We start from the raw sequence: 26,856 nt of genomic DNA, 5'->3' as shown, positions 1-26,856 counted from the left end.
ACCCTCTTTTTGGTTTCATTATGTCAGTGATGTTTTTGCTGTGTGGCCTCATTCTGAAAATGAACTTACCACTTTCTTACAACAGATCAATAGCCTTCACCCACATATTCAATTCACCATGGAAAAAGAAAACGCTGGTAGTTGACCATTCTTCGACATCCTTCTTACTTACACAGCCTCCAGTGCTTTGTCAGCCTGTGTTTGTCAAAAACCTACCTTTACTGGCAGATACATTCATCAATAATCTGCTCGTCACACCTCTCAAAATATTGGCGTTATCAAGTCTTTAATTCATAGAGTACATAATATGTGCTGCTCTCCCTCAAGCTTACAACTAGAATTTCTTGCTATCAAAATTTTAATGGAATTAAATGGTTACAACCCTCATCAAGTCCAACAGATAATTGATTCCTGTGTTCCAACACCTAAGAATTCTTCAGCAAACCACAATTCCAATTCCTTATATTTGTGGTATCTCTGAACCTATTGGTAGAATTTTGAAGAAGTACCACCTTCTTCCCACATATTTTCCTATCAACAAAATGTCTAATCTCTTACCATCTGGAAAAGACAAACTGTCACCTCTGTCATTAGCTGGTGTTTACCAGATTCCTTATGAATGTAATTTGACATACAGGCTGTTCTGTGGAAAAAATAATTATCAGGCATCAGTATTACATCAAATACATGAAACCTCAAAAGTAGTCTCTGGCACAGCATAGTATTGACACTAAACACAGCATCTGGTAGGATGACATTTGTCTTCTCCATAGAAGCAGTTTTAAATATGAATGCCTTTTCACAGAAAGTTGTGAAGCCCTTTTACTTCAGCTTAACCTGAATTGGAATGATTGTCTCTCTCCTGAAAGTTTGGGTGATTCTCATTTTATGTGATCAGCAAAAATAGTTTTAATATTATTTATTAATATTAATTTCTAGCTTGCAACAACCATTTTTAATTGGTAAACCAGTTGTTGTGTGTATTTTCATTACTGTGGTTACCGTGTAATTTGTAGTTCACTGATTAGTTTTTGTTTCGATGAATGGCTGTACAATCTCCTCCTACCCAGCCACTTTGCCCACCAATACACACTGCCACCCTCATTCAAATGTAGCCATCTGCAATAAGCGTCTCTCTCTCCTGCATTCAAATTTATCCCATACATACTCAAGTTTTCTCATCCTTCATATTTTAGCTAGTATTCAAGTCATGATCTTTGCTCTTTTCCTCAACGCTCAGCTATCATACCTTTGGTAACACGCTCACAGTTCTCCCTCTCACACGTTTCTGCTTCACTATCTATCGTAATACTCTCAAAATCCATTCTACCTCACAAATTATTTGCTCCACTGAGCACAGTCAACTCCTCTGCTCCTCTCCATTCCACAACCTCAGTTACTCTCTCTCTCTATCATTTCTCCTCCCAGACATGCTTTTGACATTTGCTCCATTTAAAGAGTCCTTATGCAGCACTACACTACTTTCCACAATTCCACTGCAATCATTCATCTTTGACTCATCTACCACTGGCATGTTCCTTCTCACAACTTTCAACTACCAATCTCTTATCTAAATATCTCATCTCACTCTTCGCATGCCTCAGTTCATTCCTTAACTTCACCAATTCTTTTATAATATTCTCACTTGTATTCATACCTTTCATGCTCACTTCTTCACCAGTTATGAATGTTTTTTCAGGTTAAATAATAAAAATGTAATTTTTTATGTTTAAGTCACTTATGAAGTGAATATTGCAAAGAAATAAATTCTCAATGTTACAAAAATTATCAATTATGAATGGTATTATTCTGAGTTTTTCCTTCCTACAACTACCAATGTCACCTCACTCTGCACTTGTCTCACTTCATCCTTCAATCTTACTAATTGTTTTCTGATATCCTTACACGCTTTGCAACCTTTTGTTTCTTACTAGCTTCTTTAGCATTGTTTGAAAATATTTACATTTTTGAAGACAGCTCAAAAAAGTTCTACCATTCCATTATTTCTTTGAAATATTCACTTCATAAGTGACTTAAACATAAAAAATTATATTTAACTATATTGTATTTATATATATTGTATGTATTGTATAACTGTATATTGTATTTAACTGTATTTAACTATAAGTATTTATCTGTTTGTCAGTCCCCTATACAGACTACAGACACTTAATAAAAGCAGAGTTAATTAATCAGTGGCATTCCTCCTGACAGGAAGCACTGACAAATAAATTACATGAGATAAAACTCAAAATTAAGCAGTGGCACTCCAGTCTGTAGAAACAGTTGTTTTTGCCCTGCATTGTTCAGTCATCGTACACATTCTTATCTATCGATGGCATGTGACTTACCTATGTGTGAATACTGTGATACTCTCCTTACATATGTCATCTTCTCTAGCTCTTTCCGTAGCCATTTCAGTGACTGGTCACTGATGATGAGCTAACAGTCAGTCCCGTTGTTCAGTAATCAGTCAGCACAGGTGAGTGCTTTGTAGTAACTCACCTGTGCTTTGAACTGCTGGATGTTATGTGATTTTCTGGTGGAGTGCCAACATTTTACTCAGAAGTGGAATTCATGCGTTACTACTTTGACTGAGTCATATTACACTTGAAGATTTTGTCAGGCACAGACAACTTTCATGAAACTTCTAACTTTTTACAAGGAATAAATTCATACACATGCATCTGATCATGAAATGTCTTTTATATGTATATAGGTGTTGTTCAAATTTTAAAATATCTTCTATGTAAGATATTTTACAGAATACAGTACTATACCTACATTAGCTGTGTATCTTTTATTGCCTTTTATGCTGCTGTAACCTTTGTAATGTTACAGTGTGACCTTTGCTATCCTTGCACAGTAAATCCCAAACTAACCAACCAGTGTTCATATTTGGGATTAACACTTAGAAGAAAGATTTGATGAAACAGGTGAGTATCTGTGTAGAATGTAAGGATTTTTGAAGCTCATGTTTCAAGTTTTATTTTTCAAGATCAAATTCCCCAGTAATTGCTGTAACATTTTGATGTTTGAAAGTCAGTCTCTTAATGAGCCATTCATCATGCTGACTATGCCATGAAGTTGTCCATATGTTTCCTTATTCAGTTACTGAAGTGTTAATAAGTATCTCTTTTCTGTATTAAAATGTAATCTTATTATATTTTGTACTTATGTTTGCTTAATTAAAACTTTTTCCATTACAGGTGAAGGTAGTGATGTTGTTGATGAAGAAGGCGATTATTCAACTCCAGTCGGTATGCCTCTTGATTATACATCTACCATTAAATCTATGTTGCACAATGTATACCCTTGGCATTTAATATGTCATTATAAATTAAATATAATTGCTAGCTGATCATTTTTTTTTCTTTTGTTCAAATTTCAAGTTAATAGAATTACTTTCCCCTTGGTATTTATTTATTTTTGTTTCATTCTCTACCATATCTTACAGGGTTTTTTCCTAATCATCTTTCCCTTCCTCTTGCAAATTTTGTTACTTGTCTTTAATTATTGATACTGATATCCCCTTCTGATTGAAGGATCAGTTGATATATGTATATAGCTGGATACATTCTGTATCCAGGTAGACAGCTGATTGAGTATAGATAACCCTCGTATAACGTGGTCTCGATATGATGCGGTCTACAAATTGTGGTAACCCTTGTTCAGTGCGGTTTCAATATAACATTGTCAACAAATTGTAGTAGTCCTTTATCTTTTCATATATTCTTCGACATGCGACTTAAAAATCAAATTTTATCTTCGTTAAATTTGTGTCTTCCAGTATTGTGCACATAGTTATAAGTAGTGAATTTATATTAGGGGAAATACTTTTTAGCAAGCATGTATGTAAATTGTTTACTGTATAAAGCATTTATTGTTAAATTGTCTTCATTTTCTGCCAGGAAAGCGCATTAAAAATCATAAATGTGTTAATCTCAAGCTGTGCACTTTATTTTCTGGTGAGTTACATACATAATTAATATGTATTTCTTTATTTAAACCTTTTTTCTTTATGTAAACCTTTTTTTTTTAATAATAATATCCACTAAAACTGCAACGAAAGGGAAAAAACCAACATTGAAAAGAAAATTCGTTTCTCTCGAAGAAAAAATTAAAATCTTGGATTGGTTGAAAAACGAAGAAAAACCAGGAGTTGTTGCAAGGACTTTGAATTTAAATGAATCAATAATTCAAACAATCAAACAAAATGAACATAAAATCCAAGAAAGTGTTATTGCTAGGTCAAATGTAAGTGCAAAGTACTTTTCTCATGTATGCGATATTCTAATGGCAAAAATGGAGATTTCTCTAATGATTTGTATAGAATATTGCACTCAAAAGAAAATTCCTTTGGATGGAAATCTTATTAAACAAAAAGTTCTCAAAGTTTATAAACATTTAAAAGAACTTGATCAAGATTTTTCAGAAGAAAGCTTTCAGCAAGGAGTTTGTGCCAGTTATATTTTCCACCGTATTGTGTCTCGCGTATTGTGACAAACAGTGTTTTTGTGCTCTGAAGATGCTGGTTATAACACCAGCGAAATATCAGCATCAAGTTAATAAATTAATTATTTACTTAGTTTCTGTGTTCTATTATACCGTTAAAATAATAAACAACATTTTCCAATATAACCCTGATTCATCCGGGTTATATTTTCCAAATGTTTATTAACCGATCCTCAAATCCTCATGCTATGAAAGGGCTCGATAAGTCCACCCTACCTGTTTATTGGCGGACCAATAAAAAGGCATGTTTGAAAATTGGTTTTTCAAGTGTTTTGTACCCAATGTAGACAGTTACACAAAGCAAAAGAATATCGACTTCAAAATTCTACTAATTATAGATAACGCACCAGGCCACCCAACAAATTTAAGACATCCGAATATTAAAATAACTTTTATGCAGCCTAATACTACTTCACTTATTCAACTACTCGACCAAGGAATAATATCAACATTTAAATCATATTATATTCATTGAACATTCCAATTGATTTTGGAAAAAATGGAATCTAATCCAAACATAACACTGTCCCAATGGATTAGATTCCATTTTGGAATCTAATCCAAACATAACACTGTTTCAATATTGAATTGTGTGAAAATTATTTCTCTATTCATTAAGGAATTACAACCCACTACACTGAATGCTTGCTGGCAAAAATATGGCCTGAAGCCGTTCTTGAATAAAATTTTGTACCTCCAGTGAATGCCGAGCTAAGTCATATAATAAACGCACACATTTTTGGTGGAGAGGGCTTTTGCGATATGGTTGCAAATGAAATTAGTGAATTAATTGATAGGGAAACAGAAATTGTACCAGTTCCTCCCCATTTAAATGAAGAGGAACTGATACAATTAATAGATGATGTCGAACCAAATGGCAGGAAAGTTCTGCCAAAGATTCTGATTATGATGAATCCGTTAAATCATCCATTTTAAAGAAAGTAGCAGAAGGATTGGACTTGGAAAGAAAGTTAGGAAATTATTTTACGGATAATGATCCCTCGCTGGAGCGCTCCTGAAAATTCACGAGACAATTAGATATTTGTTTAGCTCCATATTATGAACTCAATAAAAAATTGCAGCATAGTGGTAAGCAAGGTCTTATTACTGACTTCTTGATAACTAAACCAGTTGAAGTATGCAATGAGAATTATACAAATGATGTCCAAAAGATTTTAAGTGATGAAGACGTCCAACCACTTGTAAATGAAGAACATCTACGAAATGTTATTTTAAAGACGGTGATGACGATTAAAATATGCACTTTTTTATTTTGCCTAAAACATTTATTGCATTATGTGCAATGAAGTTTACGTACAATTTGTAATTTTTATAATCTTATACTATGTATTTGTTTCATAGTTTACATGTTTTCTTAACTTACATGAATTGCCTGAATTAAATAAAAATATATATTATATTGTTGTTTATATAATTATTTTAAAAAAACGATTTTGGAACATAGCCCTACTTTTTCTATGTGATCTGAGTGTCGCATAACATGATTTATATAACGCGGCATTTCTATGGAACCTAACATCCGCGTTGTATGAGAGTTACCTGTATACTGAGAAATTGGACATTAGGACAGAAGTCCTAGTAGATTCTTTGCATTCCTTAAAAGGCTATGCAGGTCTCCTCCCAATTATTCAACTTTGATCCTTAAGCACCCCAGTGTATAAATAACAGAATAATAATAATGTTACCTATATAACTTGTGTATCACTTGTGATTCCATAAAGCTTACATAGTTAACATAGAAATTGATGAGAGTCTGCTCATTTCATAAGAGTGTAGGGGACTTGAAAAGATTGTAAGTTACACGAATTTTGGTCTTATTTGCATTTTATGATATGCAGGAATTATTTTAATATATTGTAAAAATCATTATTTGGTTTTAAGAAATAAATTATTTAAACATTCTTTTGAAAAATGTTCTATTCAGATAAAATTTTACATTATGCCTAACCTTTCTGCTATCAATATGTTTTTTTTTTCTTCTTTTTCTTCTTTAATTTTTTTTCAGCACGTGACTACGAACTCTGTCAAACAGATATAACATTAGAAGAGATCATAGGAGAGGGCCAGTTTGGAGATGTCCACAAAGGAACTTACAGGTGTAAGGTAGGAACAGTTTTAAGTTTATTATTCAGAATTTATTATAATTGTTGGATTTTACTTATTGATTTAATAAAAAATATGAAAGATTTAAGCAATCTACAAAGATAATATGATAAATCTGGACTAAATTTACATTTTGATAAAGTTATGTTGACATCCCAAGATCCCAGGAAGTAATTGGCTAATTAACCAGTCCATAAAAAATCAAGTACAAGAAATAAAATATGTCACTAACAGGATTGCAAAACTGTAGCCCTAAAATAAATAGGCATTATAAATTAAGTAGAATTACATAAGTTTATGCACTAATCTTCGACCACACAGAGGAAAAAATAGATCATCATCAAATTTCTGCCATGTATCCTCAAGAGGTGTACAGGATATGATAGTACTACATGGGAAATTTACATCATTACTAACTTCCTATCTACAATTTTCCTCCAAATCAGTCTGTTACTTGTCAAGACTCCAACATTATCAGATCTTATATTTCTGTCATCTAAGGCACTTTGTACAGTATCAATCCACCTATATCTTGGTCTTCCTCTGGGTCGTTTTCCTGCCGACCTGGCAGAGAACACTTGTTTTGCTAATCTTTCCTTGCCCATTCTGTTTAAGTGACCATACCACCTGAGATTAGCTCTGCTAACGCATTCCTGGATGGTGACAATGTCAAGATTTTCCTAATATCCTCGTTTTTAATATGATATTACCATTGATGATATCTGTTCACACCACTAATCTTTCTCAGGACTCTCATATCTGCGGTCTTCAGTCAAGTGTTTTACTTCTGACGCAACTCTCGGATACATAAGTTAAAACTTCAATTGACTTCCTACCATACCAGCTTTGTTGATTCTGTTGTCTATTTACATATTTAATTTACCATCTTCATTAAAAATCGTGCCTAAGTAGCTGAAATGTTTTACTTGTTCCACAGGTTCTTCGTTCACAACACAGTTGACATTTTCAACGATTCTGCCTATTTTCATTGTCTTTGTCTTTTGATTGCTGACCTTCATTCCTATCTATTACAACAGTTATTCAATTTAGTCAGGAAATCTTGCAGACTTGTAGCAGATTTATTTAGAAGTATAACATCATCTGCATAAAGCAAAGAGCTGACATTAACATCTCCAATTTTGATATCATGTTTAATACCACTTTCCTTCATAATGTGATCCATATTGAATAGCTTCTCTTTTGGCGCCTTGTCATATGCCTTTTCCTGATCGACAAAACTTAAATCCAGATCTTTGTTACATTCCCATGATTTTTCAACTATCTGTTGTAAAGTGAAGATCTGAACCTGACAGCCTCTATTTCACCTGAATCCAGCTTGTTCTTCACCAAGCTTTTCTTCCACAATTCTTCTGAATCGTTTCTCAAGTATACTTGCATAAACCTTACCAGAAACACTCAGTAGGGAAATACCTCTTTAATTCTCACATTCAGTTTTATTGCCCTTTTAATATATGGGTACTGTGAGAGCTCTACTCCAATCATTGGGAATTTGTTCCTCTCTCCAGGCCTTCTGAAGTATGCAGTACAGTCACTGTAAGACTTATACCATCATACTTCACCATTTCTGGTCAAATATCATCTACTCCTGCTGCCTTTCCATATTCCTTTAATGGCTATCTTTTCCTCCTGTTTTCATGTCTAACTCCTTTTACAGCACTCTTTCCTCAATTTCTAAGCTTCTTCAACAATCTTCAGAATATTTTGCCACATTCTTGATATTTATTTTCTATGTTCTTGCCAAAGTCCTCCCATGGCTTTTGTTAAGCTAGTTTTACAGTGTTTAGCTTTCTTACATATGTCTCTGTATTTTCTAAGAGCACGAGCAGACTTATTTGCCAGGAACTTTTGATATGCTTTCTTCTTTTCCTTCACTGCCTCTTTAACTTCCTGTGTCCTCCATGGAGTTCTGATTTTTCTATCCTTGCAGATAACCTCGCCACATGCCTCTCTGGCTGAATCAATTAGGGTTTTCTTCAAGGCTTGCCACTGAATCTCCAAGGTTTGGTTCCTGTTGTCAAACTCTTTCATTTTTTCTTCAATAATCTTTGTGTATTTTAGTCTACAGTTCACATCTGACAGCTGCTCAACTTTTATTCGCTTTAAAACTTTCTTACATGTTATTCTTTTCAATATGAAATTCAGTTTTATCCTGCTCAAGACTAAATAGTGATCACTTCCAATGTCAAATCCTCTGTACACTCTGGTGTACTGCCCCTGGGAGAAGACATCACTATCAACAATAATCAGACTTTTCTTATTCCTTGCCTCTTCTCTCCGTGTGAATTTGTGCACATTTTTATGTTGGAACATGGTGTTAGTAATAACCAGTCCATGTCCTGAGCAGAAATCGAACAGATATTTGCCATTATTGTTAGCTTTGCTCTTTTCTCCAAATTTTTCCAAATTATTTTTGTATATCTGACAATCATTTCTTACTCTGCTATTTAGATCCCCAACAAGGACCAACTTTTCCTATTTCATTGTGTCAGTTGCTTTCTCTAAAGCCTCAAAAAATTCCTCCACTTCTACCTTAGTAGAACCTTCTGTGGGACCATAGGCACAAATAAGTCTCATTGTCCAGTTCTTCATCCTGATATTTGTCCTGACTCTACTTGAGATTGCCTGCCATTCAAGAAGATTACCCTCATATTTAATGTTGAATACTATGGCTACTTCTTTTCCTTGATTGTCATCTCCTGAATATAACATTTTGTATTTATTGCTTAGAAAGATCTCACCAATTTTTGTATTTTTTGTTTCAGTCACCCCTATTATGTCGATCTGGTACTTATCTAATTCCTCAGCTAGCTCCATTTCTTTGCCATTCAGGCTTCGTATGTTGATAGTACCGATCTTTAACTGTGGTGATGTTGAGTTGGGATGTGTTTTCAGATTTGTTCCATTAGCTGACTTTTCATTGTTCGCCCTGGTTCCCTGGCGAAAACAACGTGGGCCTTATTTAACCTGGTGTTGCCCCCGCCAGCTTGAAACTCTGTCATGTTGCACCATAATTTTGTAATTTGGTTTAAGCCAATAAGAATACAATATGGTCGGCTAAATCCCAAAATGCCAGCCCGTCCTCGTTCGTTCAGTATCCTGGTAGATACTCAACAGTTTGCACCATGAGAAGATGAGGATTGGACATTAGGTCAATAGCCCTGGTCGGTTTTCCGCATTCCTTTAAAGACTATGTGGAGGTCTCCTCTCTGTTATACAGCTTTGACCCTTAAGCACCCTGGAAAGAAGAAATAGATGCAATTTTATAATATTAATGGGAGACTTCAGTGCTAAAGTAGATGTAAGAGATGCACATCTAGCAGCAATTGGAAAATATGGACTGGGTCAGAGGAATGAAAATGGAGTATTTTTCTGAAAGTATGAATTCTCTTCATAATGAATTCCTTATTAAAAAAAAATTTTGCTTTTTATTTAAAATAAAAAGCAAAAGACCATCTATCAATTTGCTAAATCTGGAAAGCAAATGATTCTTCCAGAATGCTGCTTTAATATTGATATGCAAGTTGACATATTTAGAAAAATTAAACATGGAAACTAAAACCTCCATAAAATAAATTTATTAGCAATAAATTTTTACCTATGTATCATAGGCATCCTCAGTACATTGAAAATGGAACACAGTATAAAATTACAATTAAAAAATCATTTTCACAAACACCACTATAGTATTAATAAGAACAACAGAAGGTCATTAAAATTCCCAATTATTGAAAGAAAAGAAGAAATTAAATAATATAATAATCAGGAATTTGCATAGAAATGATGTAAGATTTCTTATAAAGGGGATAACTGAAGGCTATTAAATCTGTTTGTTATGTCGATGTATATAGATTTCACGACTCTCTTGGTATAAGCACACTATAAGGAAGCTACTTCTATACAAAAGCTTAGTTTTCTTCCATGAGGTTTTCTTAGTTTTCTTTCTTGACCAAACACAGAGTTTGATCGGGAGAGAAAACTGGAAGCCTGAAGGGAAAAAGCTTGTCTTTAGCTGAAGAAAGGAAGGTAGAAATCTTCCTGATAAGACGAAAGGACACTACAATATTTAAATTTTAAAATTTTAGCTATACGTTCATAAATCCCTTTAATATATATGAAGTGGAATCTGAGTACTATTTTCAGTTCTAGAGACTGGGTGTCTAAAGATTTTAGAGGCTTTTTTAATAAAATATTCATTAAAGCCATTTTTCATAAAAGCAGATTTGATATAATTCAATTTGCTGTAAAAGGTCTTCAGTGGAACAAATATGAGTACAATGTAACATGGTTATTAAGATGATAATTCTCATTATTATTTTTGACTAAGATGATAGTGAAAATTAGAATGGATATATTGATCAGTATGAGATTCTTTTCTAAAAATAGAACATTGTAAACTAACTACTGGTTGACGAAGAATTAAAATGTCTAAAAAAAAAAAAAGAAGTAGAAAAGAACTTTTTTTCTTCTAAAGTAAACTGAATTCTCAGATGGATCATATTTATTTTTTGAAATTAATAGTTTTAAATCTGATAATTTAAGGAGATGACCTTCAAATTGCTCCATTTAGTAATTTGCAAGGGTAGGAGAGAGAAAAAGCACCTACCCATGGCTGTTCGTTCTTCATGTTAGTGTAATTTGTCTTGTACACTGAAATAACCTGAGTGGATTACAGAGTCAAACAGTGATTATATCAAGAAAAAAAATCTTGTTTGAGTAATTAATAGTATCTGTCAAAGGAATATTTGTGAAAAATATACTATATCAAGACCAAATAAAATATCTGAAGGTTCTAGATGTAGATTACAAACTTTTGTTTTAAAATCTAGAGAGTTCTTGCTGTGAGAAGTAGATTTTCCAGTAAATGAAGATAATAACATAGATAAGTATTTAGAAACTTTATATGTGGGACACCAGTACAATGTACTACTGGTCTTAATTGAACACCTGGTTTGTGAATCTTGAAAAGGCCATATAATTTAGTTGGATGAACATAAAAAGTAAAAAAAAAATTTCTTGAATTCTTCATCTCAGCTGGAAATATTATCAGTCACGTTATTGACTGTTAACTTGGTTACAATTCATATCAGATGAGAGTTGACAGTAAGTAGAGAAATCAGTAAGCATTAAGGAAATTTTTTGAAAATATTCTTTCTTATCCTGTGTGGCTTCTGCTTTGCCCTTGTCTGCATGAGTAATGACAATATTATTCTTTTTTAGAGAATTAAGTACTCTGAATTCTGATAGAGTTAGGTTAGAGGGTGATAGTTTTGCTTTGAAAAGAATACTTGAAGTGATTTCTGAACATAATAGTTAAAGTTCTAAAATCTCTTAATATTGTAGTGTCCTTTTGTCCTGCCAGGAAGATTTCTACCTTCATTTCTCCTCCTGTAGACAATCTTTCTCCACTTAATCTTCCAGACATTTATCAGATCCCATGCTCCTGTGGTTTATCTTACTTTGAACAGTTTGGCAGATCTGCAGCCATCCATCTTTGAAAAACACAAATCTTACATCCTTTAGCATGAGCCGGAACTCTGGCCTAGCAGAACATGCTATCTCAACCAAATGTAGAGTTTTTCGGAAGCAAACTAAGCTTTTGTTTAGAAGTAGATTCTTTATAGAGCATTAATATAAAAAACGCGAGACCTAACTTAAACAGATCTGATGGCTTTCGGTAATTGCCTGTATCCCTGGTTATTATATTATTGAATTTTTTCTTTTTCTTTCTTTTTTTTTTTTTTTAAATAATTTGGAATATTGCTGACCTTCTGTTGTCCTATTAACGCTATAGTAGCACTTTTTGAAAACGATTCTTTAATTGTAATTTTATGTTGTGTCCCATTTTCAAAAAATTTTACATCTAACAAATTTATTTCACATAAGTTTTAGTTTTGTGTTTAATTTTTCTAAGTTCTTCCAGAAAGAAATAGAAGAAAGGTTTTAAAAAAAAAAAAAAGAAAGAAAAAGAAAAAATTCAATAATATAATAACCAGGGATACAGGCAATTACCGAAAGCCATCAGATCTGTTTAAGTGTCTAAAGACTGCCACGAACCTAGGATATAGCACACGTGAACCACAGAATGCGACAACAACTAGCAATGTTCCACCATGCATACAGTAATAAATATATCATTTATTCTGATATATCAATTTGTTTAACAGTTGAAGTTATAATATGTGTAATTAATCATCAATAAGCTTTTGTTGTGTAAAACCTTATCTACCATTACCCTGATGATGTAAGTCTTACAACTTAGAAACTTGTCGAGTTGATTAAAAATATAATAAACTCTTTATATTACAATGTGGTCTCAGTACCAAAAACTACTTACAGAAAAGCAGAATAATTTTAATACAGAAACTGATGTTAATGGAATTGTTGTTAAACTTGATAGAGTTCATATTGACAGACATCATATGCATGCTTCATTGTTGATCTTTGCTGTATAACTCCTATAGAACCTGGTGTCATAGATCAGTTGGTTTAAGATAAGGCTTTGGTTTTTATCGCTCTGCCTTGGACATTGTATCATTTTGAAAGCTACTTTAAATTTTCAAATGTAGCATAAAATTTAATATTTGCCATTTTTGTTAGTTCCCAAATTACCTGATGCTTTTCCTTAGCAGTATGATGAGCCAGGCCTGATTTCTCTGCTTTTTTTGACATGTTTGTTGATGAGAATTTCTCCCAAACATCCCATTTATCCAGTGTAACACATGCGACATATACAGAAAATTTTATAAACACCTGGTTTCTCAACAGGTGAATGTTGTTTTGAGAACCAAGCACCATGAAGCTTTTTTTCATAGGTGTGAAGACAACTTTGATTTCATACTGTTTTAATGTGACAGTGCTTATTTTCCATGTTTGCAGTGATGGTTAATAGGTGGTTAATTTTAGAATGCTAATAGTTTTTAGAAGCACAAATCTTAATTCCTGGGCAGGATGTCATATCTACCAGTAGGAAATTTTTTTCCTATATGCCGAGAAGGTAATCTGTTTGGTTTGAGTGAGTTGTACATATCCAAGAAAGGAAGAGTTTTGTTTTCTTTAATTTCTGTTGTAAAACTTATTTAAACTTTGCTTAAATCCTAAACAAGGTCTAATTTGTATCTCTAATCTTTTGAAAAGATAACCATTAAAAAATTCCACACTAAGCCTAAAATATAGCTTGTCAGTGATATTTTCTTCATCTGGCTAGGGTTTAAAAAGAAACACTTAATAGTTTCAGCAACTTCTTGAAAAGTTTAAATCTAAAATATGTTTTACATAGAACTTGAATTAAGTGGCACCTTTGCATTTATGTACTCATCTTAGTCATTGAAGAAAACAATTATCTTTCTCAGTATATTACATCAGGAAAAAATTAAACACTTGTAGGTATTTACATTCTTCTCATCACCATCACTTCCAGGAAACAGATTGTCACTAAAGCCTCTGAAGATTGCACCTTATTCTAGTGTCAATAACAAAAATGGATTGTTTAAGATTTGTGCTTGTAAAGAATGGCCATAACCTGAAAACTTAACAACATTATTAAAAGTTTTTTTTGCAAACATGTAAGAAAACAAGGACCATGAACAAGCTGTCACATTATTATGCATCAAAAATGTCACAGATAAAATAGCTAGCATATAAGTTTTGGATAGTAAGTAAAGGATGATGTGTAAGGAATACCGTGTGCATAAGGATGATGTCCATTATGAAAATTTTAACCGGAATGGGCCAGAAGAGTCACAACTGTTGTACAGAAATGTCAATAAATGTAAAGTCATGCAGTTTAGTGTGATTAGGTATCCAATTTCATATTATATTGTTGTGATTATGCTGGAAGAAACTGATCAGTCTAGGGATCTTGGAGTTTTAATAGATAGGAAGTTGAAGTTCAGGGGCCATGTAGCAAAGATTGCAAATACAATCTTTGCTACAAAGATTGCAAATACAACTCAAAAGATAATTGCAATGCTGAAACAAACTTTGACATGTAAAGATAAGGATGTCATGCCTTGATAAGACTTTGCTTGGACTATTGTGTGCAGGTCTGGTCTCCTGGTTTCCATCGTAATTCTGATATGGTCCAGAGACAGTTCAAAGGATTTTGTTAAAAATATCAGGATTGTGGAATACTGATTATGAAGACAGATTGAGAATTTGTAGACTGCAAACAGGGGAAAGAAGGATGACATGATTGAGATTTACAAACTTCTGAAAGGGTCATATAGGATTTCAGTTGATGGAATTTTTTATTTTATGGAGGATGAGGAAAGGACAAGAGGGCATCCTTCAAAGCTGAGAATGAATGCTGTTAAGAAGTGGGTGAGATGTAGATTTTTCTCTTATAGAGGGGGTGTGCTGGGAATGGATTGCCATGGAATGTTGTGTGTGCGGGCAGTGTGAATGAATGCCAGAATAAGTATGATAGCTGGTGCATGTAGTATGTGGTCTCCCTCGAGTCCCTGGCTCCCCAGGGGTCTTCTTAATAGTAATAATAATAATAATAATATCAAAACAGTATGAGTTGAAAGTTGCCTTCATACCTATGGAAAACATCTATGGTACTTGGGTCCTTAAAACAACTACATTCAGTCATAAGAAACTAGATGTTTATATGATTCCTGCATATTGTTCATGTGTTATATTGAAGAAACAGCTTGTTATGGAGAAATTTACATGAAGAAACTTGTCGAAGACATTGATTTAAAAAAATAAAAATAAATATATAAGGCTTCGCTTATCATACTATTGAGAAAACATTTTTGGTGGGAAATGAATTTCTTCACATAGTGTGCGACCATTTTTCTTCCACTTATTAAGGCCTTTAGTGTTTTGAAAAAATTTTGTATTTGGTCTTTGTGGTTGGGTTTCTGGATTATGTAAAAAAATAATATAAAATTAATAAAAATAGAAAAACATTCCTTTACATGGCTGTCGTGCTATTGTACCAAGTTTGCAACCTTTTGTGGGTGGGTCATAATTATCCTAAAGTAGCTTGTTGTCTGCATATCTGAAGGACCTAAAAATTGCAGAACTTAGTTTTGATAGAAGTTATGCAGCACTAATTAACTGTGAAGCATTTGCATGGCATCTAAAGATGATGTGCCCTATCAGTTTAACAATTTTGTCAATTTTTGTATTAAAAATATCATTCTGCTTTTATGTTTTTAAATTTATATTTAATTTTATTCCTGATGAAGTACATTTTGATAATCCTGAAAGCAGTATCTACCCTTTTAAGCTATATATCAAAATATAAATTTATTTTGAGGCTATTCTCTCAACTTGAAAAAAAATAATCATAGGGATGACTCTGACTTATTTCCTTGCTATATCACTGGCTCTCAGAAAATGTATGTAAATGTTGTCTTCATTTTCAGGATAATGAGACTTTTTTCTGTCAAATTTTCCACACATGCAGTACATTGAACTATAGCATAGGCTGTGTGCATGAACAAGTGGTTAAGGAAAAGGAATCTTGTTTCTTGAAAAGGTAGCTGTTGCAATCCTTAAAAAGACTTTCAAAAAAGACAGAGGTGGATGGAATGAAAGAGTAGAATGAGATGGCTCAGTCAGTTTGAAGCTGAACTTTTTGGATGTTGAAATCAAAAAATCAGATTTTATTAAATGCCGTTTTATATTCATTCCTTATTTAACTCTTTATTAGTTACTCATATTTCAATAATTAATTATTGAAATTTGAAAATTAAATCAAGACTTTACAAGGTTTTAAATAATCATTTGAAATAAAAAATAATAGATCATATTGGTTGATATATTAAATAAGTTAATCATCCTTTATTTTTTCTGGATATCATATTTTTCTGCACATTGTTTGAATGTGTTTTTTTTAATATTATTTTAAAAAATGAAAAATTTTTATTAAGCCATTAAGTAAATCGGAATAGAATAAGTTATAAAATACTTACATTTTTAGGATGACCAGGTGATACCTGTAGCAGTGAAAACCTGCAAACTGGAAAGTGAAGAATCAATGGGAGAAAAGTTTTTAGAAGAGGCATGTAAGTGTGTGGGGAAATGTGGATGCACATGTGTGTGCATGTGTAAATACACACACACACATGCAAACTGTATTTTTTAAAAGTAATTTGATGACTAGTTTTAGACTTGATATGTTAAAACCCTTTCTGACCTGAATTTTTTTTCCAAGTGAAAAAAATTTTTATTTCTATTTATTTTGTCTTTAGGTCTAAAAAAGCAAGAGTATCAAGTATTTTTCTGAAAAATACATTTCAGGATAGGAATTCTGACTGACTGATTCCATATGGAATCATTATATTCTGGTAGCAAATATTCAACTTCTGCACATATACTCTATAATCCAATATATGCATATTATTCTACTAAGTCATAAAAACCGATATAAGATTTATACATACAATACATACCTGTTATTATATTAAAAGAATGGAACTACGACGTACGATACCAATTGGAATCACTCGCCACGTAATATGGGCTACAAAAGCCAAGACAGTTAGTGATTCCAATTGGAATCACTAGGACAGAAAGGGTTAAGGTCTTAAAAAAAAAAAAAGTAAGATATGTCTGATTTATTCTGTTGAAGCCTATAACTCTTGTATTATATGGTATTTATGAAATTATTTTACAAAGTTGATCAAAAATCTTGTGACTTCATATATCATCATCACTGTCATTTCCTGAAATATCACCATCAATTTCTTAATATCTGTCCTCGAGAAGCGTATAGGCTACTATGACAGTACTACATTATTATTAATCCCCTATCAATAATTTTCCTCCAAATTAGTATATTACTTGTCAACACTCCAGTATTGTCATATATAACATTTTGGTCTTCTGAGGCACTTTTGACTAAATCAATCCACTCAGATCTTGGGCTTCCTGCAATCTTGGCAGGAGAAATGCATGTTCTGCTCACCTTTCCTCTCCCATTCTGTTTAAGTTACCATACCACCTCAGATCTGCCCTGCTCACACATTCTTGAATGCTAACAGTATCAATTCCTGAAGTATTCAGGGTACTATTATATCATCAAATTCTTGATATATGCAGTTAGTAAGTGTAGAGGATATTTTGATAGTACACTGATTAATAGTAAGTTTAGGTCATTAATTTCCTGTTGACAGTTTTCCTAAAAATTAATCTGTTACCTGTCAGAACTGCAATATAGTTAAATCTTATATTTTTATCTTTTAAAGCACCTTTTACTAGATCTTCCTTTGGATATTTTTTCTGCCATCTTGGCAAAAAAAAAAAAAAAAGCACTTGTTTTTTAGGTGATCACACTGCACCACCTTAGATTAGTTGTGTTTACTTATTCCTGAATGCCACAATGTGTCAAGTTCCTTCTATTCCTCATTTCTTGATGTGGTTCTGCCAGTGATGCCACATGTTGACTCATCTGATTTTTCAATGCTCATATCTGTTGATTTCCAGTCTTTGATCAAATATGTTATTTCTAACCAAGTGCTCAGATCCATAAGTTAAAATTGCTTTGAATAATGCTTTGTATACAGCTATTTGTATATTTAATTTGCTGTCTACACTAAAACTTTTGCCTAAAATAGCTGAAATGTTTTGCTTTTTTTTTTTTCAATATCATTACACATGAGAGGTCCAAGCACCTATAACACAGCAGTGCCATCTGTGGTAAAGGTTAGAAGAAGGAAAGGAGTTTTTTTGTGCATTTCTCAAAGACCTGAAAGTTGTGATCATTGGGAGAAAACAGTATGAGAAAGACTTCCAAAGAGTAGAAGGGTAAGGAATGAAGGAAGAGGATGAGAAGTTGGTTTAATAAGTTTGTAGCACAACTGTATAATGTTGTTGACCAACAACAGTATGTTTTTATATATGACTAGAGGAAAGTGGAAGCATGGTAGTTCAGTGGAGCAGTGCTCATGGAAATATTTATAGAAAAAGACATAATGTAGCAACTCAGAGTCTTTGAGAAAACAACTAGGGAGTCAGTGAGAGAAAGGTCATCATTTAAGTGCATTGCTCTCTTCAGAATAGTCAGTCATTCTGAGGAATGAAGGTGGCAGATTTTAACTTGATAAAGTATCAAGAGTTGAGCAGGAGAAAAGTATTGTCTAGAAAAAAAAAAAAGAATACCAAGCAGTTTGGAGGCTGCTGAAGAAGTTATGGATCTTGATGTGCTTGTGCCAGTATAGGCTAGATGTTAAAGTCAACCCAGGAAGAGAAATTTGATCTTGGTTGGTGAGCTGAATATTGTCAAATGTGAGGATGAGTAAATTGTGGTTTTTTCTTCAGGAAATGAGAAAGGATTGCATTTTGGCACCTTCAAAACTAGCTGGATTACGCTCTTCCCACTTGAAAAGAGCAAGGAAATCAGTGTATGAGGCATTGTATAAAGAAGATCTTGAAGCATGAATTATCTGAGCACTACAAGTTTTTGAAAATGAAAAAAAGTAGAAAGAGAGTACTGGTGACAATATAGGATTGGATGTCAGAGAAAGAAGTTTATTGATATATATGAGCAAGAGTGTACGTGAAGGCATAGAGCCCTCAAATACCAGTGCTGATTGAAAAATCTGATGAAAGGATTATTTAATATAAATCATCCACCATGACCTACAGTGAATGATCAGAAAGAAAGCTGGTAATCCATACACAAAGGGAATGTAGAATACTGTAATTGTTAGCTTGGTAAGAAGGCCACAATTTCAGACTTAATCATATGCCTTTAAGATATCATGAGCAGCCACATGGGTTTCTGCAAACTTTTTTCCATGACTTGTATCCAAAGGTGATTGAGATTGGCTAAAGAGATCTGCAATGGAATGAGAATGGTGGAATCCAAAATGGTGATCACTAAGCAATCAGTGAGTCTCCAAATAGCCAAGCATAAGGCTGTTGATTACATTTTCCTTTATTTTTGAGAGTATTGAAGTCAGGGCAATTGGGTGATAGTTTGATGATTGATTTGTATCTCCCTTTTTGGGAACAGGCTTGATGAAAACTCAATTACAAGCTGTTGGATAGGTGCCAGATGAGTATGATAGCTTAAAGAGATGATACAAGGTGAGTGTTTTGAAGCACAAGCTTTTAGTACCACTCAAGAATCTTTTTGGCTTGGGCTGTTTTGACACAGTTGATGAAGAACTAAGATCAAAGGGCAAGGATTTTGAGTAGAGCGAGGAATAAAAGCACTCATTCCAGTGAGGATAATTTCTGTTATTATTTCAAAGCAAGTCCTAGGATCAGAAGAGTGGAAGCAGTAACAAAATCATGAAAACCAGACATATAAATTTGGAGGAAGAGCTGGTTAAGAAAAGATCCAGAATGTTTGCGAATGATAAAGATTTTCTGGAATTCTTGTGAATTGGTGAACAATTTATATTGTATGATTATAGATAGCGAATACTTCCAGCTTGTCTGTAAAGTTGGAGAAAGGGAACCAATCTGAATTGTAATGTTGAAATCACCAAGGAAGATTATCTGTTAGGGTAATTAGACTGTGTCTGATCAACTTTAAGAAATGAGTAATCAAATAGGTTGGTGAAGTCATCAGAGTTAGGAGAATAGCAGCGCATCAAATGAAGGCAACAAAGTAAGATAAGGAAGTCTTGAGCTAAAGAGGATTACAGGTCCAATTAACCTTTGGCATGTGATATTGGATCTGACAAATATGCAAGTGCTTTCTTAAGAGAAAGGCATAGAAGATGCAATAAGGAAAGTTGAGATGTTGTCACAGAGGATTCCAGTTATGGATCAGTGATATATAATATCCATTTTGTATTTCTGTAGGTAGTGGTGGTGGTGTACATCATTGATTTTATTATTGTTATGTTACACCTCCAAGGAGTCGAAAGACTCGTCGAAGGAGGGCACCTACTCAACAACTCTGCCAATTACAATGAACTGCAACTACCATGATCATATATACCAATACCATCTATTGCCCACGAACTCCAGTGTTTTCACAGACAATCACAAACATCTGTGCCCACGGTGGAATTCAAACCTACATCTTTTTGGCTGGAGGCAGATACACTAAACACTCGGCCAACCAGGCGAGCATTAGAATGGAGACCTTGCATGTTGGTAAAGTTAGTCTGGATATTTCTTTTATTACATGCTATTCTGATATTCTGTTGGATTTTGGGGGGGGGGAGTGGGGGTGTGGTTGTGTGTGTGTGTGCATGCATGCTCACATTCTTTCAATTTTTTGATATTTCTTGAGATATTTTGATAGTTTTTGTGGGGTATACTTTTTTAACGACAGTGACTATAATTTTTTATCCTGTCTATATCATCATCATCAAAAATTCTTGATATGTACCCTCGAGGTGTACAGAATATTATGATTGTACTACATGAAGAACTTACATCATTACTAACTTCCTGTCAACAATTTTTCTCCAAATCAATCTGTTATCTGTCAATATGCCAACATCATCAGATCTTATATTTCTGTCTTTGAAGCACTTTTTACTGTATCAATCCACCTACGTCTTGGTCTTGGTCTTCCTCTGAGTCTTTTTCTTGTCAGCCTGGCAAAGAACACTTGTATTACTAATCTTTCCTCTCCCATTCTGTTTAAGTGACCATACCACCTGAGATTAACTCTGCTAACACATTCCTGGATGCTAATATCATCAAGTTCTTTCCTAATATCCTTGTTTTTAATATGATATTGCCATTGATGCCATCTGCTCAAGCCCTTAATCTTTCTCAGGACTCGCATATTTGTTGGTTCTTTGGTCTAGTGTGACTAATTTCTCTCTTATTCCATATAAATTTATTCTGTTGACTTCCTACCATACTGGCTTTGTTGATTCTGTTGTCTTCACCAATAATCGTGCCTAAGTAGCTGAAATGTTTTACTTGTTCTGTAGATTCTCTTCACAATGCAGTTGATATTTTCAATGCTTCTGCCTATTTCATTGTATTTGTCTTGTTATTGCTGACCTTCATACCAAATTTATTACCAGTTATATAATTTAGTTAGGGAATCTTACAGACTTGTACTGGATTTATTTAAAAGTATAACATCATTTGCATAAATTAAAGAGCTGAGATTAACATCTCCAATTTTGATATCATGTTTAATACTGCTTTCCTTCATAATGTGATCCATATACATAATTAATAACAGAGGGGATAATATTGTTGGATCGTACTTCTTTGTTTTTGATCCCCCATCTTGTTTTAACTCTGTTCTTAAACAAGTAATATGTTGCTGGTTAATTACTAATTTAAATATAGAGAAATTTATATTTTTAGACTGCACCACTCTATATCTAGATTAGTCAAATGAAATGTAGTGAAACCAAGCATCAACTAATTTTATATCAATATTATTTCTTACGTAGACCGAGTTTATCTCTTATTTTTGAAGCTCCTGCTAGGTCCGATAATTTCATGAACGGTGCAGTAAAAGAGATACAGGCAAACACAGTTTTAAATCAATAAAACAAAACATTTAATTCTGGGCTAAATATTATACATATAAACTCATCTGAGAACAAGATAATATAATTGTCAAAGCTTAACTGGTCACATCTTACAGACTCAGTCTATAGGCAATCTGCTATCAGACTTATAGCTTTCACAATATTAAAATAACTTTTAATAGAGTTCAATAACACAAAATCTCTTGGTAACAAATTTTACTATTATCATACAGTCAGTAAAGTCTCAATACATTAATGGTGGCAACAACTGCTTCATGAGTATACACTTTCATACCTCATACTCCAGCTGATTTCAGCAAAAAAAAAAACGTAATAGTTAATGTGGGGAATAACAGGAGGAATTACACATATATCGCTGCACTAAAATAACACAAAATTGGACAGTTCTTACTGGATAAATCCCTTGCTCATCAATTTCACTATGGGCACACTTTATAACTATATTTACTTAGCACACTATGGCAACACTAATTAGAATAAATCTTCTCAATGATAACTGTACTATTAATGGTCGCACTTCACGTGTATAGACGTACTTGGATAAAGGAAAATGCTCATTCCTTCTTTAACACTATTCAACCAATTCAGCTCTCTGTTAAAGTTCCATGAAACTAATGGAACACGTAGTAATTCTTTAACTTCTAGAATTATTCCCAGTTGCCTATTACTTTCCCACTCCTTAAATAGTCCAATTACAGCACTCTAGTTCTAGAAACAGCAATCCTTTGCATTCACTTTGCTGCCTCTCCGTATTCTCATCGTCTCTCTGTGCTATACTCAATGCTCTCGTATCCCTGAATGGTCGGTCCTTTAAAAGAGAAGTGCCTCTCGGTTTTCTCCGCTCTCAGCTTATATACCTCCCTTCTTTTTCCCGCCAAAATTGTTTCTCACACTCTAACTTATGTCAATTCCTTCTCTCCGTTGAATACTATATATCTCGCGATCCAAGCACGCGCTAGCTATTTCCAGCCCGTCTCCATAGTAACAAACAAAATAAAAAATAAAAACAGAAATATTGCATAACATTATACCTTTACATGCTGGTAGTGATAAATAAAAAATTAAAATATTATAATTCACATAAGGCATATTAAACTTATATATACAATTCCTCATAATAATAAATTAGGAATAATCAAAATAAACAGAATAATATTTCAATACAAGGTCCTTGTATTGAATTTTTAATTATTTTATTTTGCATGTTTGCAGAAGATAAAAATGAATTTCATGTGTGTGAAAATGAAATAAATTATCTGTTTTTAAATATCATCAGAGACTTCCAGAAAGTTAAGGACTCATTGAGTATGGCCATATATCAACTAACTGTCATATCTTTTCTTTAACCCATTTACGTTAGATGCGCACACACACACACACACACACACACACACACACACACACACACACACACACACACACACACACACACACACACACACACACACACACACACCACTTGAAATGGCAAACTATTCCACTAACTTGCTGTTCTCTGAAACAAAATTAGCTCTTACCCCTTAACTGCACAGAAACTTACATAAATAACCCTTGGTCCTCTGCACACATTCCATATAATGAAAAATTCCATCAAACCTGGTATCCTATAATTTTCTTTCAGAAGTTTATAGGCTTCTGTCATATCATCCCTCTTTCTTCTGTTTACATGCTCTCAACCTGTCCTCATGATCTATATTCTATAATCTGATATAAACTTCATAATTCTTATTTGCATCATCTCCAGAACTTCTTTATCACCTTTCAACCCAGGAGACCAAATTTGTGCATGCTAGTTCAGGTGCAATCTTATGAAGGCATCAAGGCCTTGTAAATAGGCAAAATAGATTCTTATTCTTACATATCAGTGTTTATTTCAGCATTGCAATTATCCAGAGATGCATTCACAATTTTTGCTATGTGACCTTTGAATTTCAATTTCCATGCCTCATTAGTTTCTGCATGTGTAATCCACATCCACTGTATATAATATGCCTTTGGAAATATTATCTCTCCAAAGTGCATAACTTGACACTTATATTAACATTGTTTTGACAGCTGACTATTTAGACTGTATCATTGAACTCACGATGAGGTTGAATGGAATAAATACAGCACATATAAATAATTAAATAATATGTTTAATCACTCCTATATTTCATCTCCATCACTGAAACATCATCAAGGAAACAATATTAAAATTGCAAAAATACACACAAATTTGTACAAACAATAATTGGAAAAGATTAGACTGAAAGTCTCAAGTCCCATGGGGAGCACTGTCTATTATGGGTGCTGTTGGCACCAATTGTTTCTAATATCCCTTTTTCTGAAACTTTAAATTTACTAAAAAATGCTTTCCCACCAGATGTAATTGATCTTTTTAATTTTACCATTCATTCTAGCTACCTCACTTGGAAAGATACTATTTATGAACTGATTGAAACAGCCATGAGCTCTTTCCCTCTAGCCAATTATTATTATTATTATATGCAAGATTTTGAAAAATTTAATCTTGATACTGCTATTCCGAAACCTTCTATCTGGCTAAGATGCATTGATGATGTGTTCTCTGTTTGACAACATGACTCAGACACGTTAGACTCATTCCTCCTCCATCTCAACAGACTGTACCCCAGAATCCAGTTCACTATAGAAAAGGAAAATAATAATAATAGTCTGTCTTTCCTAGATACTCTCATCATATGCCTTCCCAATGGTACCCTTTCTTTCTCAGTTTACAGACATCCCACCCATACAGGTAGATACATACACAAACTTTCCCATCATCTCTCCCTCTCAACAATATGGGATTATCAAAACTTTTGTTAATAAAGCCTCCAATCTCAGTTCTACCAAGGCTGAACTTACTGCTGAAATCTCCTTTATCTGCCAGACTTTCCTGTCCAATGGCTACAATGCCAAAACGATCAAAAAATTAATTTTGGCTAACCTCATTTGCTCTCCCAATGATCCTCTGCCTTATGTTTTAGTTCCAGGTGTTTACAAAGTTCTTTGTTCCTGCAACTTATTTTATTATGGTCAGACTGGGAGATCTGCCTAGAAGAACATAAAAAAAAATGCATTTGTTGCCATAAGTCTGGTCACTCAGGGCTTGCTGACCATGCCTTGGATTCCTTGCGCAGAATCAAATGAAAAAACTACTATGCTTCACCACATAAAATACAAATTTAAAAGAACTTTTTTTTTTTTTTTTAGAATCAGCAGCCGATTTAAAAAATCAACCTAATCTTAATAAATATGGTTGTATTAAAGATTTGGGAAACTTTACTTCTTGCTGAACACAACTAAGGCTAGCCAACAGTACCCATATAGGGGACCCCTCATAGGACTTTAGGCTTTCAGTCTAATCTTTTCCACTTGTTTGTGCAAATTTGTGTGTTTTTAATTCTAATATTGTTTCCCTGATGATGTCAGTGACAGAGATGAAATATAGGAGTGATAAAATGTGTTGTTTAATCATTTATGTGTGCTGTATTTATTATATTAAACCTCATCACGAGATTTTACAGCTACTATTATTTGCCCACAGTTCTGGCCTATTCAATTTATTCTGTAACTTCTGCAAATAGTTGAACATCTCCTTTCAGGTCCTTCCTGATATCATTAATGGATAAATTAAACAGTATTGGTGAAGACTGATCCCTGGTATACATCACTGAGCAACCTGAAATCTGGCAGATTCATAATCTCCTTATACCACTTTGTGATACCTGTCAACCAGCCATCCTTTTGTCTTTCAATTTATTCAACAACTTTTCATGTAGTATCCTGTCAGATGCTTTAGCAAAGTTCATCGGTATGATAGTGTTTCATTCCCATTTTCTAAGTAAGCCTTAATATTATTATAAAGGGCCTAACCAGTTTAGCTGGATATTCCTTTAGCATATGTTCTGATATCCCAAGAATGAGGTTTTGTTGCATAATGTTATATTCTTATCAGCATTATGCAACAGCTCTAGAACCTCATTCTTGTACACCTCCTTTCATCGAGTGTGGTGGTGGCACTATACACTATATTGAATACACCAGGTTGATAAATTTTGATGAAGTATTGAGCAATTGCATCTGCTTTTTAAACATACCATCAGCATTCATTACAATTATTCTTTCACATTCATTCTTCCTTCACTTGCATATAAAATTATTTTTGGTTGCCTTTAGCATGCGCAGCCAATATTTCTTTTAAAACTCCAACTTTGCTTTTTGTATAATACTCATAACTTTTCTAACCTGCATTTTATATATTTCAGTAGTAATTATTATTCTCATGATATTCCTTCTGCATCAACTACTACTTATAGATAGCTTACCTAATAAGGATGCATATCCATTTTATTCTGCTTTGTTTGTTTGTGGAACTATAGGGATAACGTTCAGCTACTGAATCAGTTAAACATTTTCCAAAGCTGATATTTTTCTCATTTAATAACTGATATCACGAGACCTAACATAGCATTCCCTTGAGTTTTTCATAATTTCTGGCTTTGTAGTTCAGCCTGTAATCTTTTCTAATTGGAAAATCCATATACATAGCCACTTCGTAGGTCAGTATAACAAGACCTTGTCACCAACTGGTCTTGTTATGCAATCTTTGACCTCTAGTTCCTTTCATGTTGCTTGAGAAAGTTGTCTTTCCATCTCAAAATCCTTTCATCTTATAGATTGCAATAATGATTATTTCCTATATAGATTCTGAACACCTTAGAAATTAGCCAGAATTTTAAAGAAATATAAT

At 33.4% G+C, this 26,856-nt stretch overlaps 1 protein-coding gene across 1 annotated transcript in view; it reads left to right on the top strand.

Moving 5' to 3' along the window:
- Fak (protein tyrosine kinase 2 Fak) overlaps window positions 1-26,856 on the top strand; it is a 316,957-nt gene that overhangs the window by 148,668 nt on the left and 141,433 nt on the right. Inside the window, exons 13-15 of the mRNA XM_090402169.1 lie at window positions 3,210-3,260; window positions 6,542-6,639; window positions 16,595-16,679. Of these exons, the coding sequence (XP_090258295.1) occupies window positions 3,210-3,260; window positions 6,542-6,639; window positions 16,595-16,679 (234 nt within the window). The remainder of the gene's footprint in view (window positions 1-3,209; window positions 3,261-6,541; window positions 6,640-16,594; window positions 16,680-26,856) is intronic.

The sequence above is a fragment of the Typopeltis vanoorti genome, chromosome 12 (assembly GCF_054136105.1).
Source record: "Typopeltis vanoorti isolate ZY-2024b chromosome 12, IOZ_Tvanoo_1.0, whole genome shotgun sequence".
In the NCBI taxonomy this organism is placed as follows: Eukaryota; Metazoa; Arthropoda; class Arachnida; order Uropygi; family Thelyphonidae; genus Typopeltis; species Typopeltis vanoorti.
Note: the sequence above shows the minus strand (reverse complement) of the source record. Positions and strands in the feature narration are given on the sequence as shown.